Genomic DNA, 22,023 nt, shown 5'->3' on the forward strand with positions numbered 1-22,023 from the left:
TTTGATTACAATCATAAAAACTAGTTGAAAGAGTATAAGAAATATGTTTTGTCACTAAAGCAATGGGTTCCATTTATCTTCGTCTAGATTTACAAATGCAGGTCAAGACAACATGAGAAAGCAAGGAAATGAAGATAAAGTAAACTAAGACCTTACCTCATGAAGTTCAGAAGAATCTACCAGGGTACTTCTAGATAATTCATTAAACAACTCTATATCATAGGAAAAACTCATGACATCAAACAACGGAAGTGTCACCAACCAACCCTCAAAGCCAGGTTTCCTACATAAATCCTGCAAACAGAACGAGCAACAAGTAGTTGAACATCTCACTGCTGCAGCATTATCTTTTGCAGCCGAGCTAAAAACTAACTCAACATTTCTCCTTTCATGTTCAAAACGTTGTAAAAGCCCCTGTAAGAAAGAAAAAGTAAAGTAAAAAAATCCATTTTAAAATCAAAATTCTACAGAAAAAACTTCATTAGCAGATACCTGATATAACTCATCAATCTGGTTCACCATGTTGACATCATCCAGACCACCCTTATTTCCAATATATGATGACATGCAAAGGGCTAGAAACATGAAAAAAGGTAAAAAAAATTAAAGTCAAATGCAACACAATTGAGCTAACAAAAATATAACATAAATAACTCATTTACTCAAAAAGAACAGAACATGGTGAATTTCATGAAGGATCATATGAAAACTCTTCTGACACAGGATACATTATGAGAACTGCATATGACAATGTCTTGGAATGAGCAATTTTAATATGCTGCAAAAGACCAAATTCTAAAATTTTGATACCCTTCAAATATACTTATGGTGAATACCCAAAATTAGGTTTCTAAATAGCAAAATATCGCCAGTAAAACTATCGAACATTCTCAATATCACTAGAAGATAAAATGTTAAAGAAATCCATAAATGTGTTAAAGACTAAATACAATCTACTAATGGAATCTATCCACACAAAAAAAAAAAAAGCAAACCAACCAGACAAAAATCAAAGCAAAATAAATAAGAACAAGCATTGTTTCTCAACAACCAAAAATTTGTGTCCGATCATTCACATCAAGATTTAGAACTCAAATATCTTGTTGAACATCAAAAGTTGTTGGGACTTCAGCGGTGTTCCAGATTTACTCCAAACTGAGAAGTGACAACTAGAAAATACAGGTAGCAAAACTGACAAAATTATCTGGTTAAAGAGAAAGAGGGTATATATTTTGTTTCTTTCACCTTATAATAATCCAGGAATGCAAGATCAACTAATGCAGATATTCAAATTGTATATTTAAAGATAAAAGTATCATGCTACTTAAATGGCATTGGACTTTACTAAAAGCCAAGGAAATTTACTTGCGTTGCTGTACAGGCATATAAATTCTCTCATTGTGATGCTGCACAAGAAGGATCTCTTTTATCATTTCTCATGCATTAAGATAGGATACATAACATTACTTTTGTCGAAAAATATACAGTTAATTCAAGAGAAAAGAAAATCCCAACTAAGAGTATGAATGAGGGAGATGTTTTATATACAGTCTAGTATTATACTACAGGAACCTAACTAACTCGGTTTTAAAACTCAACCGTACCATGGACTGATATTTATATGTCCTACCAAGTATTGGAATTGAAATATACAGCTTGACAGCAATACAATATTGTTCAATTTTAGATTTTTAATTCAACAATACCGGGGTGTTTGTGTATATTGACTGATATATTGGTACCATACCAGTTTAATAAGTTAATGAAACTGGTATCAGACCAAGATTTTAATCTTACTACCACTTAAGATCAATGACTTGTCAAACAAGAAAAATTATAATGAAAAGTGTTGATCTAATATTCAAGGTTCACCTTACTAGTATACCGACCACCCATCAATGCGATATCTACCGAGGTATACCGACATACGGTATGTCAATATGCCTAGGCGTAACAACTTTTGACAAGTGACACATCTTTTTCAAGCTTTGTGGAGCAACTTTATGGTACATTCCGAACCTTCCTTCTGTTAATATTGAATTATTTATAAAGAATAATTTGAATTATTAAATTATTTTTTAAATAACTTAAACTTTAAGATTCAAATAAATCAAGTACTCAATCGACGGATATACTTGATTTTACCGCCAAAAAGAACGACGAGACTCCATGGGTGGTGAATCAAGATCTTCGATCCTATGTATCTATATATCAATTTGATATGTTTGTCAGATTCAATCTTGAAAATGATCCCAAAGCATAGTGTACTAATACACCATATGTCATTGATGCATCGATATGATGATGGTTGTAGTCCGATCGTCATGAACCACATATGTCCGAGACAGCTCTTGAGGCAAAGACGATCGTGGCATATATTGGTGTAGAGCATGGATTGGAGAATGTCATAACTTCTACTTCCGCCACTGATCTACTACTCTGTATCATAAGATTGATCATCGTACTGCTACTCGGAAAAATATGCAATACAGCTCGATATAGTGAACCCAATGATTTCAATAGGCGCTCAGGCGCTCGCCTAGGTACTCAGGTGAGGCGAGGACAGGCCCAAGCGCCTCTCTTTATTTCCAGGCGACGCGCTTCAAAGAGGCGTCGCCTCGACACTCGCTCGAGCCCAAGCACAAGGCGCTTCGGGCGAACGCCTGGGTTAAACCAAGCGACCGAACCAGCGTTTTAGGTCTGGTTCGATCTCTGATGCTTTAGTTGGTTCAATCGAACCAACTAAAGCATCGATATCAACGCGACTTCCCCAACCCTAACCCTGCTCACCGTTCACGCTGTCGCTGCCACTGTCACCGCTCCCGCTCCAACTGCTCACTGCTACTGTTGTCGCTGCCACTATCGCCGCTCTCGCTACTGATGCTGCTGCTCGCTGCTACTACCACTGTCGTCGCTCGTCGCTCCCGCTACCGTTGCTCGCTGCTACCGTTGCCACTGTAATCGCTCCCGCTCCCGCTGTTGTCACTGTCGCCGCTCCAACTGCTCGCTGCTACCGTTGTCGCTGTCGTCGCTCGCTGCTCCCGCTTTTCTCAATCAGCACCCTCGGTCGTCCCTTACACTTTTCTCTTCTCTTTCGACAGTATATTGTTAATATTATACTAGTAACAATATTTATATTTATTAGATTAATAATATATTATTTTAATTTTAATACTGTTAATTTTTATTTATTTGAAATTATTGTTAGGTTTCAGGATAAATGACAAGTGTACAAAGCAACTCAATATTGTCTCCAATGGCATCAAAAAAAGATCCTACATAAAAGTATAATTATCTTAAGGATCCGAAAGATCCTAATATAGCGACTTGCATGTTCTGCGATAAGACTACTAGAGGTGGTATTTTTCGTGCAAAACAACATATAGTAGGAAATTTCAAGAATGCAGCATCTTGCAAAGGTGTCTACTTGAGGTAAAAGAAAAATTACTGAGTTATATGAATGAAAAGAAGACGCAAAAGAATGAATCTTACGGGAATTTACCAGAAGACAATATTGAACATCTCAGGGATGAAGAAGAAGATAATTCTATGAGTATTAACCCAAGTGAAAAAAAAATATACAACAAAAAGGGAAAAAAAGTTATGAGTACTAAGAAGGGTAAAAAATGACCGATGGATCTATATATGTTTCAAGGATCACAGACGCAACAAGGGCAAGCAGGAGGCTCAAAATTTAGACAAAAAAATATAAGTGATGCTTGTGATAAATAAATAAGAGGAAGAACAATTCAGCACATTGCTCGCATCTTCTATCAGGCTGGTCTTCCCTTTAGTACAACTCGTTTAGACAGTTTTAAGAAAATGATTGAAGCTATTGAAAGATATGGTGCGGGATTAAAACCTCGCAGTAATTATAAGATACGAGTTTCATTGTTGTAAAAAGAGTTGCATTATACAAATGACATACTAAATGGTCATAAAGAATTATAGGCAACACATGGTTGCTTTATTATATCATATGTTTGAACTAATAGGAGGCACAGGAGTATAATTAATTTTATGATTAACTGTTCTTTACAGACTATATTTGTGAAGTCAATAGATGCTTCATCTATTGTAAAATCTGAAGAACGATATATGATTTACTTGACAAGTTCGTGGAAGAAATTGAAGAACAAAATGTCATTCAAATCATAACCGACAATGGAAGCAACTATGTATTAGTTGGAAATATTTATCTTTTGAATTTTGAATTTTTTAATTTTTTAATTTTTTTTATTATTTTATCTTCAGTTAAATGTGTTAAAACCAAGGTATGCAGTACCGAATGGTACTGCCCGGTACGGGCGGTACATACCTATCCGATGGCATACCGGTACGCGGACCGCCCGGTACCGCTACAGTGCTACAGTATTACACTATAGCACTGCTACAGTGCTATACTGTAGCAGTGCTATAGTATAAAAAATTATAAAATTGTTTGGTGCATCAGGGTGTACCGCTCGATACGCCCTGGTGTACCGCTCGGTACACCGGTACCGTACTGTACCGAGCCAACCTTGAAACACCGGTACGGTACGGTAAATTGCTTGAAAAAAAAGACCACTTATATTGGATTTCATGTGCGACACATTGTATTGATTTAATGTTGGAGAATATTGGAAAAATCTTAGACATCAAGAAAACCTTAGAAAGGATAATTTTTATTGTTGGTTTTTTTATAATCATATTAGGGCTTTGAATATGATGAGAGAATTCACAGGAAACAAAGAATTAGTGAGATATGGTGTCACCCGATTTGCTATTTCATTCTTGTCATTACAGAGCGTGCATCGTCAAAAACATAATCTAATAAACATGTTTACCTCTGAGAAATGGGTGACTAGCAAATGAGCAAAAGAAGCAAAAGGCAAAAGGGCTACTAATATCATCTTAATGGCATCATTTTGAAATCATGTAGTTTATATATTAAAGGTAATGGGCCCTCTTGTTCGAGTCCTTCGGTTGGTGGATAATGAAAAATAAGCTTGCAATGGGATATATTTATGAGGCTATGGATAAAACAAAGGAGACGATTAAAAGATCTTTAATGAAAATAAAAAAATTTATAAGAAAATTTTTACAATCATTGACGAAAGATGAAATTGTCAACTTCATCGTCCCTTACATGCAGCAGGATATTATTTGAACCCTGCTGCATGTAATGAAAATAAAGGTAATGGGCCCTCTTGTTCGAGTCCTTCGGTTGATGAATAATGAAAATAAACCTGCAATGGGATATATTTATGAGGCTATGGATAGAACAAAGGAGACGATTAAAAGGTCTTTTAATGAAAATAAAAAAAATTATGAAAAAAATTTTACAATCATTGACGAAAGATAGAATTGTCAACTTCATCGTCCCTTACATGCAGCAGGATATTATTTGAACCCTGCTGCATGTAATGAAAATAAAGGTAATGGGCCCTCTTGTTCGAGTCCTTCGGTTGATGAATAATGAAAATAAACCTGCAATGGGATATATTTATGAGGCTATGGATAGAACAAAGGAGACAATTAAAAGGTCTTTTAATGAAAATAAAAAAAATTATGAAAAAAATTTTACAATCATTGACGAAAGATAGAATTGTCAAATTCATCGTCCCTTGCATGCAGCAAGATATTATTTCAACCCTGAATTATTTTATAAGATTAAATCTGTTAGGTTTGATGTAGAAGTTTTGGATGGGTTATATCAATGCGTTGCAAGATTAGTTTCAAGCCTTGAGGTGCAAGATAAGATTATTCGTGAATTATCTTTATATAAAAATGTCGAAGGTATTTTTGGAATTCCAATAACAATTCGATCTATAGTATGTTAATAATTTGATATAATTAATTTCATCTATAGTATGTTACTATGTTCTTACTAATAATAACATAAATTTTACAACTGCATGGTGGAGCCTAATTGAAAATTTCACCCCGAATTTATAGCAATTTACTATCAAAGTACTTAGTTTGACATGTAGTGCTTCGGGTTGTGAGCAAAACTGGAGTGTCTTTGAGCATGTAAGGATTATTAAATATTTTTGTTATAATTTATTTAGATAGATGAATTAATATATTTTTAAATTATATGACATGACAAATTCACTGAAAGAGAAGAAATCGGTTGGAACATCAACGATTACACGATCTTGTTTACATAAAGTATAATCAAGCTTTGAAAGCTCATCATGATTTACAAAATATAATTGATTCAATCTCATTGTAAGATATTAATGATTCAAATGAGTGATTGGTGAGAGAAATGGATGCCAACTTGCAAGATGCCGAAGACGAGCTTGTATTTGAAGATGATAGATTGGTCTGGGGAGATGTGGCAAGAGCTTCAGGTGCTGAAGAATTACAAACATATACAAGACAGATGACAAAGAGAAAAATGAATGCAAAAACATCAAGCTCGGCTCCTGCTATTGTTGAAGACATAGAGAATGAAACATATTTTGATGAAGAGAAAGGACAAGAGGAAGAGGACGAATTCAATGAAGATGATTTGTGTGAAAATGATGATAATATTGATTATGATGAATGACTTGGATGTAAAATTTTATTATTTTAAATTTTGAAACTTTTTGTTAATGTGACATTGTGATTTTGTACTTTAGATTTTCTTAATTTAATAACATATTTTTATTTAAAATTTTAAATAATCATATTTATTAATTATATTATATATTTTTATATTTTAGCGTCTCACTTCGCTCGGGCGAGCCACTAGCGCCTCAAGCGTTTTTGGACCTTGACGCCTTTTGGCGCCTAGCGCTATTTAAATCACTGAGTGAACCCTACTAATATTAAAGTCAAATTAAGCTATATAGATAAAAACAACTTCACAATGCTTATTCTTTCAATGCTTCCACAAGTTTTTGAAAGCTTCACAAGGTAAATCCTAGTTACTAAGGTTGGTGAGGGCAATAATTTTAATGTTTCTTGTGCAATAATTTCGATAGGAAATTATCCATAGAGGCTTTGGAAAAGGTTTACTTCCTCATAGGAAACATAAGAACATTGAGATCCTACCGTCAACAACAAGTGCATTGAATCAATTATTTAGCAACTGTGCTTTGTGCAACAGCTCAGATTTCAATTCATTAAATAAGTAGACCTATTCATTTATGTCCTAGGGAAGGAAATATTCTTGTTTTGTTTAGTTTTATGCTCCAAGGACATATTCATGTTCTCTATCACAGAAAAATGAGAGGAGCACACGTAACCCAATCACCAAGGGATATTGCTATCTAGAGAACTTGTAAACCATGTGAAATAAAGCTTGAGTATGCTAACTTGACATCTTAAATCGCTAAGGGCAACACCCTTGATGGTCCTACTCTAACACTCTTCCCTGATGTTCTTTCAAAGTGTTCTTCCTTGAGTCATACTCTTCTATCTATAGGCACCTTTATATTGAATCCGCTGACACATCAATCGGATCAGTATAACTCATCATCCATCAGCATTGAAGCACCAGAGAATAATGATGACCAAACTAACATAGAATTATCCTAATGAGTAAAGTCTATAATTACAATATCAGGAATGAATCTTCTTTTTGTTTTTGTGAACTGATATTCTAAGACTTTATGCATAACTTTTATCAAATCATTTTATCAAAGGCATCCACACTTGACAAACCTGGCCTTGTAAATGGATTTCATGCACTTCCATCTCTTATAATGAAGAAAAGTATGAGATGACTTACCAACAAAATTTAACTAAAAAAGTGTTCTTGCAAAAGAAATCCAAGTCAATAAGCACCTTGTAGCGCCAGCTGTCGAATATCTAAATCGGATGATAGAACAGTCTTCATGATCACAAGATTATCTGCATGATCATTGCAAATTATTAATTTACTACATAATTGCAATTAAAAAATGTAAAGCCAAATTGTGAAAATTCATACCAGTAAAATTTAGCCTTAATAACTTGGTCCTCGTCCAGACCACATTACAAAATGTCAGAAGTTGCTGCATCTTGTAGAAGACATCAGCAGATGCTGGCAAAAATGGATGACCTCCATAGCGCCATAAGGTGGGCTTTTCCATGTGAAAAGTCCAAATTGGAATATGGTTCAGGTTATGAATCTCAACCTAACCACAAACATAGTTAATGAGAATTCCAAAATGGATTATTATTCAAGTTAAAATATCTCAGCCTATCCACAAACATAGTCAACCAATATGAATTTTTTTAAAAAATAAACATAATTATAATGCATGAAATTTACATACTAATATAGATTCCACAGCTTTTGAGAAATGAGGCTGCAATTTCATAACTTTCTTCCTCAGAAAATTCCAAGTTACTGACGACAAATCATAATCAGATGCGTTGATACTCTTCCAGAACAGCATATGATATTCAAGAAGCTCAGCATATATTAGTTGGAGTTCCTCCGACTCCACAATTACTTCAAGTACATCAGCTTCCAAGCATCTCAGAGTGTTCAGCACTGGCAACAATAAATACTGCAAAGTCTCTTCACCACATGAAGAATCCCTTTCCATAGTCCATTGCTGATAGGTAAGACTCAGCAATCTCACACAATTCATTGCATTGTGTAGATATTCATGACAATTTTTCAACATCGCCTCTGAAGCCAATCTAACTACCTCTGAAGACAACACTGGTAGGGGCCTAGCACTAATATCAATCTTATAATGAGAAATTACCTCCTTCCAACAATTGCGAATGTATTTCCAAATGGGATGATCTCTTTCTTTTTCAAGAATATTCAGAAAAGAATTAAAAAAATTGCAATATGGCTGCACCTTTGAACTGTACCATTTGAACAATAAAACATATAATGCAACATCACTTTCTGTAGCCTGCTCCAGTGACCAGTGTGCAGCAAAGAAAAGCATCTTATTGGCTAGAGCCAAGTCAAACTGTTCAATATCATTTGTAGCCTTGACATCATGCTCGCAAAGAAGATCTGGAAACAGAAGATGACGAAGCATATTTATCGGTAAAACATAAGGCTGGAATTCCTGGCTCATGCATGATGGAAGCATTCCATAACAGCTCATATTAGCTTTAAATGAAGCACATTGCGATGCCAAAAACTCCAAAAATATGCAATTTTGTCTTACACATGTCTCTCTTGAGTACCACAACAAATGTCTCAATGTGAGAGGAGCTGGCCATCCTCCTGGCAAATGCAAGGAATATCCAGACAGCTCATTGAAGCTGTACCAATCAGTATCGGACAAATAAGAGAGTTTTGCTTGCATAACCGCTTCCATTCCCTCAGCTTCACCCAAAGATGACAAGTACGTGTGCTCCCAACTTAGTTGGAGGCTCCATTTGGGCTGGTTACCCTTCATAAGTAACTGCTGGAATAGCTGAACCCAGCGTGTGAGCTCAAGAAGAGTGATACGCACACCAAGACATGATCCTGTACTTTGAACATGCATATGCGCCTTGCTCATTGCTAAAACCAACTTGCTACAAGGAATACCAGAACAAATTAAGAACCTTTTCACATCATTTACATTGATTTCCTCATCTTCTTCTTCATCAGGCAGCCAAGTTGGCTGCATTAGGAATATTTCCACTCCTCTATTACGCATAGCCCTAGAAACCTCACCGTGCTTCGGATCAACAGTAAGAAACATTTGAAATTTTGGATGGGCATGAAGTACCAAAGGTTTACCATCAGCAAGCCCACACTCATTGATTGTGATAGAACCATTGGGCTCCACCAATGAATTGATCCTGTCGAGAACCTAAGTTTGATAGACAAAAAATACAGTGTCAAACCATAAGCATAAAGAACACATTCAACACACTTCGCAAAATTAAGAAGTGAAAGTACAGCCAACAAACCGTGGGATTGCAAAGATTTGCATTCTCCAAAACAACCCATTCACCATTTTCGATGGCTTTAATCAAGATTCCAGATACCCATTCAAAATTAGCTGATGGCTTCATTGTCCCTTTTTTCTGTATATATAACAGAGTTTTTACCAACTTGTTCAAATCATTTGTTGACCATGAAACAGGTAAGTCGAACATTTCCAGATCATGCTCCAGCTGTTGAATAATCTCAACCAATAGATTGAGTGAGCTACATAAATCGTGTTTCCACAATCGCGGAAATAGCGAAGTTGGATGAGAATTGCAAATTTTCGATGCCAGAATTGCAAACCACTTCGAGAATAAATTCCTCCTTTCATTAATTAAGCCCTTCCAATCTCGCTCCAATCGTAGGCCAAAATACTCATTAACATATCGCTCAACCTGTTTGATGACATCTCTATAGCTACGAAAAGAATTGTACTGCTCAAAGCAACCAAGTAAGTCAGTGACATCAGTTCCAGAAGAAAGATTCAACTCATGTAATACATTTCCAGTGAGATGAGCAAGTAAACGAATGAGTGATGTTTTCCCTGATGAATATGGCCCAACCAAGATGCACAACCATTGCCGCTGAACACAGTGAAGAACAGCTTCTAAGTTATGCAAAATGCCTGGCAGTATATTTAGCTGGCTTTTTAATACTTTTGAAGGTTGGAAATGGTTCCTTTCAACACAAGCACTTCCCAATATCAAATAATTAGGATTGACATGCACTTTTGGAAACTGAGTAACTGATGGTTTCACCCCAAACACCTCCATGTAAAGCTTCATGACTTCATGGCGATCAGCCACAGTCCGCATCCTTTGAAGGTATACAATACTTAAAAACCTGTCCATAGAGGCTTCCTTTGAGGTATCTGCAAGTCAAACCAAACATTTCAGAATATCGTTAGCCAAAAAAATATGAATGACATGTTGCAGCACATTATAGTATTACTTTTTACTTAATTAACAATTGACAGATAAGAAAAGATCAGAAATTTTATAATTTATATAAGAAAAGATTGCACCTTCTATAATCTGGCACGATCGCATCACATCACGCAGATTGAACTCCCATGGAGAACCTTCTTGACCATACTTCCGAGAAATCATAGTATCCTCATGAAGTCGGTTATTAAAACATATAAGCTTTGTAAGAAGTGTTTCAGGAACTGATGGATATTGTGATCGACAAATGAAAAGATAATCATCAGCATCTAATTCATCAACATACACCTGTAATACCATTGTATAAAATGAATAAATTGTTGTCTTTCAAGAAAAAAACCTGTGCACATAAAGATTCACATCACAAGCAACACTGAGATGATGATTTTGTTCAGTTCATCCTACCTTGGTGAATCGATTGAGAAATGACTTGGGTAGACATTTCCTGCCACCACCCTGATGTGAGGGGTTTTGGCATGCAAAAACCCTAAATGAAGGTGGACATTTAAAGGTCAATCCCAGCTCAGGGATGAAGACCTCAGCACGATGATCTAAAATAGCATTTAAACCCTGAAATTCCACGATTTTGCATCAGCAAAGCATGATAAATGACATGACAAAAAAAAATCAATTGAATCAGATAAGGAAAGTGCCTCTAAAACAGACTGTGGAGCAAGATTAAGTTCATCCAAAAGAACCCAACTTCCCTTCTTTAAAGCCTGCAATAAAATATATAGACCTTAATAAAATAAGTTTCATACATAAAGCATCAACTTTGCCAAGAAGAAATTAGGTTCCCCAACCTCAAGAAGTATGCCATCACACCAAGAAAATTCCATTCCAGTATCCCTTTGAATAGGCAAGTCTGATCCCAAAAGATCCATCATGTCGGTCTGGAATAAGATTATGAGAAACCAGATGACAGATTTTCTGGAAAAAAAAGTAAACCACATCCACACAGGCAACAGGTATGATTTATACCTGCTCGGAAAGGTTGATTCGCACCACAGAATGTCCTGAATATTCTGCCAACGCGACTACTAAGCTAGTTTTTCCAACACCAGGACTTCCTTCCAACAACACTGGATAATGTTGTACTGTTAGCTCAATGATGTGTGAAATATAAAGAGAATAATCCTCACATAGTGGTTAGTAAATTGTCAAGACAACTACAGACCAGGCTTTGAAAGTTGCATTGCACGTAAAACCCGCAGAACATTCCTGCTCGTAGTGGGTGCCAGGAACTCAAACCCCTTATGCTTGCACTCATTACAACCTAAAATGAGACATGTCAGAGAGATCTTTCAGTTTTACCACAAAGAAAATTCCACAAAATCAGACCCAATGCATGAGATGAGAAAAACTAAACTTATTTTCATTTATAATGATTCAATATTACCTTAAAAACAAAATTCATTATCCAAACTAAAAGTTCCAATGGAGACAAGCAAAGAAATTTTCATCTGGACAGGCAATTTGACGAGCATAAAGAAGGCACTTACACTTGATTTTTTTTTCTCTTTAATCTTCTTTTTTCCATAATGACCAAAAGAATATTGGATCCAAATCTATGAATTTAGATCTAATTATCTAGGAGACTGCTATTCACAGATCCATTCAATTTTCTCATAGAATTTTCAGTTGTAGATATAATGTAGTTATTAGGCCCAGAATCCATGATTGAGAAAATTTTAATGTCTATCCAACCTTAAACTTGATTTTAGCTTTCAGTGTTTGTAAATAACTTACATTTCAACAACATGTAGTCATTATAATTCTAAGGTCAGCCGACAGATAAACCTGGACTTTCATTTGAATTGACTAAGTTGATAGATACATTAATCCACATTGAAATATAAGTTGGTAGAGATACATTAATCCAAATGGAAATACAAGTTGGTAGATGTTAACTTATATGTTAATATTTTACTGCAGCCAATTCTGAATTCAGCACTTGATATCAAGGTTTTAAATACATATTGGTATCAAAACGAACAGCTCAATACCGGAATATATACTATTCATTTTTTATTATTTTATTCAATGAGGATAAAGCACTACAGGTATATTGCTCAATATGCCAATATAATACCAGTCCAATAGATTGCCAGGCCTATATCCAAAACCCTATTTCTTGTTGCTGCTCAACTGATCTTCCAACCACAGTGACTATTGGTATTTGGGAATTACTAAGACTCTGGAACAAACGATACCTGAAAATCTTAAAGTAGTTCTTCTATAGACTCAACCTTGTTAAAAACAATTCAAGATCACAAATCGTCAAAATGAGATGAATGGCAGGCAGAGTATGCATGAAGCATTGTTTGCAGAATTCACAAATACTTTAAAAACCATAGACGGATATGAGATCCCGCTACATATACAGAAAAAAAGGCCAGTGAAGTTAAAAAAATTTATATTAAACTGGTGTTAACAGAACCTATCAATCAAGAGTCATAATGTTGTGCACTGATACTGTACTAGTGTACCCACGGTATATACCAAAGTTTGGAAAAGCAGGAAAAAACTGAATAAAAAGAAAAAAAATATACTACCTGGTAAAGGGACTATACGGTGCTGTACCGGTCATAACAGTCAGTTTATCCTGGTCTGTTGACCAGTAAGCAGTGAATACTGGTTGTACCAAATCGTACCAAGTGATATTGCAAAGTTACTATTAATATACAAATTCCTACAGTTGATCAAGAAGATGACTAGAAGCATCCAAGGAGCAATCAAACAGAGTACATTCTGAATTTTAGATCTATAAAAGCTTGGAGAACATGAAACCTAGTGCCAGCATATTAGGCAGGTCTTTCAATGTTAAGTGTCATAAAAAATATAGTCAACCTCACGGAATAGATATATTATGCCAAAAGAAGCAAGAAACCAAAACTTGACACCAAAAGAATAGAAGGCATAAGAAAAAGCGTAACATAGGAAAAGCAATTTCAAAGTTCCATGTCCACAACAGAGTCCAAATAACATTATAAAAGTATTATTTGACAAGTTGATCCAAGGCAGATGGAGATAGAGTAAAATACATGTTCAGTTAACGAGAAGTGTGAGTATGAGATCAGATGCTTTACAGCTCAACATCATGTTCTCATGATGATTTGTTATTGAGAGGACTTGTAAGTCCAAGAGCTGATGACGCAAGCCAACTCCTTATCTTTTTTATGTTGATTTAAGATTTGAGTACTATCTCCATTTGAAATATAAGGTCTTAGTTGTAACATGCCGCACAATGCATCAAGATGCATCAAACGAAAGTGAACTAGATAACTATGCTTAAAAGGAAAGATGTTTTTTTTTACTGAAGTTGGGTGCCTCACTTAGATACTAGTGCAGTAAATGCAATATAAAACATTACAAAGAAGATATTAAAGCTAACTAAACCAAAAGTGTAACTAAACCAACTATAGTTACCTATAGAAATGTAAAATGGATTGATGCCAAACTGTTCTTTTGAATCAATGTTATTGCAAGTAAGAATGCTCATCTGCTTTACACCATCACCCCAACCATAGTTTTCCAGCTTGGTAAGTTGTGAATCAACCAGCACCAATGTGCTATCAGCCATCTGTTATACCAAAAGATAACTATCTAATTACCAACAAAATTTGCTACAAAACCAACAATAATATTAAAGAACTGGAATGATGTGAATAATGATGTTGAATTCAGCAAGCAAACATCGGCCTAAAGAATTGAACATTGGTGACGTGCAAACAATTTAGACAGTCGAGAAAGCCCTGGCTTCAAAATATGGTTGATCCAGCTTTCTATAATTTAACAAAGAAGAATAGAAATGTCAAGGATGACAAAAGGATGAGAGGCAGCATGGCATTGACATCGCCAAGGAAACGTGTGGGATTGAGGCTTTTCAATAAATTTGACCACTTCAGATGGCATTTTTATAGCACATATAAACAAGAATTCAAATATGAAGCCACTTTGCACAACCAATGTTATATAACGGTGAAGCTTTAAATTATAAAATAATTTTAAAAAAGCATACAAAGAGTTAAAAATATCAGCAAACAGTATACAAGCAACAAAGAGGAGATCAGAAGCACAGTGAAAGTTCTGCAAAGAAATATATAAAATTTTGAATAATGGTCATAACTAAATCAATGTATATAGGGATGACCCAATGCATAAAGCCCCTGCCAATGCAAGAAGGGAAAATAGATGTTGACAAATGATACGATGAAAAAAAAATTTCTCATGAGAAACATTGTAACAAAGCTTACACAACGGTGTACATCTGTAATTCTCGATATCATAGGCAAAACACATCTGATTATATGCATGGACTAAAAAGATATACAACAAATATTTTATACATGGAATTGACAAAATGTAAATATATGCAGTAAACAGTCACACTTTCACCTTCAATTCTCCTACAAGAAACAACAAAGAGTCCTCTCTCAACTTCTTGGTATCATGTTTTGAAATATTTGTCCCTGTGAACAATCAAAATGCAAGATCAATCACATAGAATGCAATATTTTGCAAAGACTAGTACATAAAATGTTTCACAAGCAGTCGAAATGTGACTACTACTTAGGTACATCCATGGAATCAAATCTCAGTTGTACTGGTCAGTAAAAAGCAGTATCTTCCAGTACAATGGTTAACAAATACGTGGACTATGCAATTTTGTATATCTGACCTGCAACCGAGCTTAGTAAGAGCACTGTACAAGACCATGCAGTAATTTAAATGGTACCGAGTCTTATCAGACGATAAGCCTATAGCCCATTGTATGTATGGGATCCCTCTTTTTTGTTCTAAGTCCAAACATCTATAATTAGCTGTCCTCTCTTATTCCTCGACCAAGTCCTCCTCTGCTGCCACCGGATAAGCCTCCATCAAGTCTCAGTTTACTTCCCCTACATCCATGACAAGGTCACCTTTATCTCCATCAGGCAAACCCTCAAGTGTAAGCTTTCCTCCCCTCATATCTCTCTTGTTCTCTAACTCTTCCTATTTGTTGTGGTCCAACCAGTATCAACCCATATAAATACACAATTTCATCCTGGTAGTGGACCAAGATTTTAATCCATACCAACATGATAGAACATAATGGAATCCATAAATATATTTCATAAAGAATAGGCATATAAAATTGATCTACATAGCAACACGATGTGAAATTAATTAGCAATCACAGCGAGCAAGACAGATCAAATCATCAAACATCCAACCTAGATTGCATCAAAGCCAAAACCGGTGGTGTCAGCAACTACCCTATACCACTTCTATATCATGCTACATGAAGACAAGAACAAGAAAATGAGAACCACACACCACAAGATCTGTGGGCAGTTTCTTCATAAATATTAGAGAACCTTCCTACAAAGAGAACGACATCCATCACCAAGGAAAAGCACCAAGTCCAAAGAACATGCTGTCATCTAAATTATGAACCTTCATCTATAAGTTAAACTAAAAACCAACAAGACAAGCACATTCCATGCACAGCTGACATGAGCTATCAACAAAGCTATAATAAACAAACCTTACAAATGCTGTGTCCTGAGCTGGTTTCATGTCCTATTCAAAAGAGTAAAGCAAATAGAGAACATTATAATAAAGTTCACTAGAATGAGCATCATCAATAATATATATATATATATATATATATATATATATATATATATATATATATATATCATTATGAACAATTTAGATCTGTGTTCTCCTAAATGTTTGCACAGCAGATGATGCCAAATTATGAATGTCTGGCATAATCCTATTGTACTAAACCAAAGACAACCAAACAAACGCAATCAAGCAGAGGTCAACCAAGGATATTAGTTCATGTTCTGGACCCTGTGCTTGTCACCACTTCTACTGTGTAACACCAACAAATCAGACTCAGCTTTAGCCCTTACAATAAGCTTAAAAAAAGTGAGGTACGGTATACAATACAAGCCATGTACAGGTTTGTAGTCTTTATAGGTGTACTGGCATACAGAGTCCATAACACCTAAGGCCCTGTTAACATCAAAATCAGGTATTCCAGCTCATATATCACAATTTTAGAATCCCAAATCAAAGCATCATGAGTTAAACTGAAACAAGTTTTCTTTTTTCATTTCTTTTAAGCCCCTCAAAGAAATTGAATATTCATAATGTCTCTAATGCAACGAATAGCATTCAGTTAACCAAGGATTTTAATTTTGAATAATACCGCCTGCTATCGGACAGTATCAATCTGGCTACGATGAGGGAAGAAGAAGCGTCGAGGGAGAAGAGGGAGAAGGCGCTCGAAGAAGAGGGAGAATTGGGAGAACCTCGACGCTTTCTGATCCGACGCCGCCCTTCCTCAACGATCCCGATCCAAAAGGTAACGAAGAGGCAGCACCTTGGCTTCTTATTTTTCGCATTTGTCGCCAAAGGCCGAAGATGCCTGCGACCTTCGCCGAAGGCGTCTACGGCCTTTGACGCCTTCATTGAACACCATAGATGAGGAGGCCTTCTCCTTCGCATTTTTCAATGAGGAGGCCTTCTCATTGAACACCATTGAACAGCTCAATCCTTTTTTTTTAATATTATATATATATATATATATATATATATATATATATATATATATACACACATATACATATACATATACATATACATATATATATACATATATATATATACATACATATACATACATATATATACATACATATATATACTATATATACATATATATACATACATATATATATATATACCAAATGGTATACCCTAAAGTACCACTCGATCCGCCTGTACCGTACCTTACCGAGCAAAGCTCAAAACGCTGGTACGATACGAAATTACGAACCTTGGGCTCCATAACCTATCAAGAATAAACTGGTTGGTTAATTCAAAAGTTACAATCAAAACTAAGTGCATATCAATATGGGAACTTATCAGTATGGTCAATTTTATGAAATGGAACTCCTTTGGTACTTTCATGTCTCAAGCCACATGTTCTATATTTGCTAGATCCTTATATCAGGTTGAAAAAACAAGACGTAAAAAGAAAGCATACATAACCTAACATAGTAGTAAAAAGCATTGAAACTCTAAGCGTTTGCATAAACTGGTTGGTTAATTCAAAAGTTACAACCAAAACTGAGTGCATATCAATATGGGAACCTATCAGTATGGTCAATTTTATGAAATGGAACTCCTTTCGTACTTTCATGTCTCAAGCCACATGTTCTATATTTGCTAGATCCTTATATCAGGTTGAAAAAACAAGACATGAAAAGAAAGCATACATAACCTAACATAGTAGTAAAAAGCATTCAAACTCTAAGCGTTTGCAGGTATGACACAATTATATTAAGAAAGAAAAAGGAAAAGTACCCAAACTTAGCCCATCAAGTAAAACGAGAAATATTCCATGGAGAAAAGCATATATCGGTCCAAGATTTTGCTCAGCAACATTCACAAAAGAAACCCATGATAATAGATCTCTCACTGTAAGAGTTCTTCCAATTTGCAACTTGTTCAACCACTGACCTCAATGACAAAAAATATCAGGTATTAGATCAAATATGAAATATAGCCTGATCCAAATAAAAGCAAAGTAATCGAATAAGGTTTTTCCAGACAAAATAGGAAGATTGGAACATTAGGGATCAACTTACTAGTTCATCAATAATTCAGTAACATACATCAAGCCTCACATGTTAAAAAATGAGACAAACAAGAATAATCTCTGTTTAATTTTATGATTAAAAGCCACCATTGCCAAACAATTATGGTTAGAAAAGATTTTTGCCTCAATAAAAGAGTCTTTCCTCAGGACACATTAGAAGAAAGGTCACAATCAACTTGCAATCCAATCAAATCTCATCCAAATGAGACATGTCATCCTAACTTAATACAAAAAGAAAATGTCAAAAAATATGAGGGAGAGCAACAATCGACGCATTGCATGGGCAAGTGTATGTCAATACATCTCCAAAGAAAATAAGGAATGGTATGGGGAGAACAAACTTTGGAATCAATCAGAGAAGTGGTTAAGGCAAATATTCAACAAAAAACAAAGCCCTCAGATAAAAGAAGCTATTGTGGAAAATTTTAAGAAAATGGAAAGTTGCTATCAAGCTTCTTGAGATCCAGACCATCAAGGTACATTAATAACCAACTATAACTCAGGATGAGAAGGCGAGCAAGAGATCTGTTTGATACCATCAACTTCATACTCATAAAAGCAGGCACCACCATTTTGCAAAGGAAGGGCAGAGGCAGTAGTCTCAAAAGAAAAAAGTAAATGAGTTCCTAGACAATAAGAGAAGGAATCTCTTAAATAGTGTCGTATTTGCCCAATGTCAACAAAAATTTCAAATCCTTCCTTTGTTGACAATGTCTTTAGGCCAAATGATTAAAACTGTAATCAATATAGCATGAGGTAGAACTGTATATAAATATTTTACCAACCAGAAGCATGTCAACTAATCCTTTGGTGTTGATTAACTATCAATGTTAATGGTCAAAATGTGTGAGCTTTAAGAACATAACAATATATCAGTGCCAAATTGCCCTGATATGTATATGGTCAAAGAGGAAAATGCAATAGGTCACAAAATCCAAAGCCAAGCTTATATGTACAATTACACTGTCAGCCACATATGCACAATGACTTGAGAATAGCTTGTCAAATCAAACAAACAGCTGATTCCTCAAATCAAGACATAGAAGTTGCTATGTACCTCCCAGAAGCTTAGCATATAATTGGCAAAGCCTGACAAATCTGGCTTAATGAATCTGCACAAAAGTAAAAAAAAATAACAAAATGTCATCTCTATTGTCACTAAAGAATAGCACAAAATAAGGTAACTGGAAACAGGATGATCAGAATCAGAAATTATCATAGGGAGGAAGGAGTATATACCTCTCTACAGCAATACTTGTAAGCTCTTTTATATCACTCACAGGAGGAACCCATATCTCCGTAAAACGGTTTCGTAGTGCTGGCGATAATTCCTTCTTCCCGTAATCACCGCCAGGATTCATTGTCGCAAGAAGGAAGAAGTTTGGATGTGCCGTTATCCGCTCAAGAATAGCACCACCTTTCTCAGCCAATGACTACAAGTATATATATAAACTAAATAAATTCTGGAACCAAGATCTCAAATACGTAATTAGATTATAAAAACATGCAGGGGCCCAAATTAAAGTACTACACTCTGCTGATTTAACCATTTTTACCCATAAAATGATTTCAAAGATGATGACACCTAGTACCAGGTCAAAAACACCAACTTATATTTACCTAGTTATGTTTGTTGTAGGAAGTGACAACATTAGGCCACAGAAGAATAATGCAATATGATGTAAGCAAAGAGTGACTTGCAGCTTTTACATACAGATACATCAAGTTCCATACAGAGAGTTTACACCAAAAATTATCCTAATTATAGTAATAGACATATCATGCAAACAAGCAGCAGTCATCTGTACACCACTACTGCAATTCTACGACGCAAGAGACATTCAGGAGGTGTTCTCGCCAAAATTATATACTATCAAGACGAGATTGCAAAGCGAGAAATATAATAAATTGGATGAGAAAAACACAAAATATATGGAAGTATTTGCAATGATCAACTTTAAATATTTCTCCCTGAAAGAATTAGAATAAAATGCAGCTAAAAGTATAACAACTAAGTCAGTTATTTAATATGAATTACAACCACTCATACCTGAAATGAACAACATTTCATGAACAATACGATGAACAATATATCGCAATAGCCTGTAGTTACAACATACATGAAAGGCCTTCAGGTAAATATTATGTCTTTTTTTACTTCTAGAAGCAGTAACCCTAACTGACATGCCTTATTTCACCATGTATAGGTCTCCATTGAACATCTAAATACCATCTTAGATTATTTTAGAAATGAAAGATGGTCACAAATGAAATGCCTTGTTTCACCTTAGTAACTCTATTAAGTAATCGAGGAAGAATAGTAAAAGATGGTCACAAATGAAAGTAATTGAGAAGATCTGATGGGAAATATATCGCCATAGCCTGTAGTTACAACTTACATGAAAGGCCTTCAGGTAAATATTATGTCTTTTTTTACTTCTAGAAGCAGTAACCCTAACTGACATGCCTTATTTCACCATGTATAGGTCTCCATTGAACTTCTAAATATCATCTTAGATTATTTTCGAAATTTTTATTTTCAATAATAAAATAGTATCCCTAACTGGCATTCCTCTTGCTCCTCATTCTAGTAATACACATCTCTCTCAACATCCATGTACTGAAATATATGTTGTTCCTAGCTACCCAGTAATCAGATCTATAAAACATCATCAATCTTACAATTGTATTTTCAATTTAATCCATCGGTACACAACAATCACATAACACATTTGACATTTGAAACCCCCTTCCAATTTAATCATCCAAATTCTGTTTATGCAAATATTTACATCATTCTTTCCCTCTAAAAACTTTAACACAACTTCACTACAAAAGGGCATTATTGTCCATTAATTTTAACAAAACCCTCAAGTTTCTCTTGATATAATCTAGCCTAAAACCATCCTAAAGTTTGTCGTGTAGAATTTATTCCAACAAATACACAGGAACAAAGTTTACCGAGAAACAGAGACGAACAAAATTGAAAAAATTCATCTGAAAAAAGTTAGCACCACAAACAAGAATTCACGTAGAGAAAATGATGTAGAAACTACAGACAACATCTTTAATGAGGTAAGCTGGAGTGTTGAAGTACTGAGAGTGTCAACTAAAATAAATTTTAAAAGATCAGGTCAGTGATGTTTGGTCAGTGAATAGTAGGATATTTATATAAATATGAACTCAATGCCAAAGGAAGGCATGATAGGCCCAAGTAGGCATTTTGAACGTAATTGTGGCAATAATAAGTGTAATTCCAAATGTCGCATTCGTTACGAAACAAAGTTCAGCATTAAGTCAGCATATATAAATATAAGTAAACATACAACTGGCAAGTCAACATGGTGCATGCCTTTTTTATGCTCTGCATTTTATTATTGCAATGTGGAAATAGTTGAACAGTTGTAACCACAAAGGAAGCATAGGGAATCTAATGTTGAAGGTAAGGAGATAAGGACAAAACCTAATCAGAGTTGCAAGAATGAAGAAAGAGAGTGTCAAGAAGAAAAAGGAAAGAGCCAATAATAAGAACAACATAGGCCCCAGAACATTCAATTTTAATACCACTT

At 35.1% G+C, this 22,023-nt stretch overlaps 1 protein-coding gene across 5 annotated transcripts in view; it reads right to left on the minus strand.

Annotated features, from left to right (window-relative positions):
• The window catches only part of LOC103981671 (midasin), a 71,420-nt gene that overhangs the window by 21,287 nt on the left and 28,110 nt on the right, over nt 1–22,023 (minus strand). For all 5 annotated transcript variants that reach the window (XM_018828431.2, XM_065146184.1, XM_018828435.2 and 2 more), the window contains 17 exons: nt 19,694–19,887; nt 19,512–19,566; nt 18,160–18,310; nt 15,193–15,266; nt 14,224–14,377; nt 11,972–12,070; nt 11,776–11,876; nt 11,598–11,687; nt 11,448–11,513; nt 11,200–11,364; nt 10,875–11,082; nt 9,832–10,721; nt 8,235–9,731; nt 7,907–8,093; nt 7,762–7,827; nt 493–575; nt 157–414 (listed from right to left, as the gene is read on the minus strand). In XM_018828431.2, the coding sequence (XP_018683976.2) occupies nt 157–414; nt 493–575; nt 7,762–7,827; nt 7,907–8,093; nt 8,235–9,731; nt 9,832–10,721; nt 10,875–11,082; nt 11,200–11,364; nt 11,448–11,513; nt 11,598–11,687; nt 11,776–11,876; nt 11,972–12,070; nt 14,224–14,377; nt 15,193–15,266; nt 18,160–18,310; nt 19,512–19,566; nt 19,694–19,887 (4,338 nt within the window). The remainder of the gene's footprint in view (nt 1–156; nt 415–492; nt 576–7,761; nt 7,828–7,906; nt 8,094–8,234; nt 9,732–9,831; nt 10,722–10,874; nt 11,083–11,199; nt 11,365–11,447; nt 11,514–11,597; nt 11,688–11,775; nt 11,877–11,971; nt 12,071–14,223; nt 14,378–15,192; nt 15,267–18,159; nt 18,311–19,511; nt 19,567–19,693; nt 19,888–22,023) is intronic.

The sequence above is a fragment of the Musa acuminata genome, chromosome BXJ3-4 (assembly GCF_036884655.1).
Source record: "Musa acuminata AAA Group cultivar baxijiao chromosome BXJ3-4, Cavendish_Baxijiao_AAA, whole genome shotgun sequence".
Lineage (NCBI taxonomy): Eukaryota > Viridiplantae > Streptophyta > Magnoliopsida > Zingiberales > Musaceae > Musa > Musa acuminata.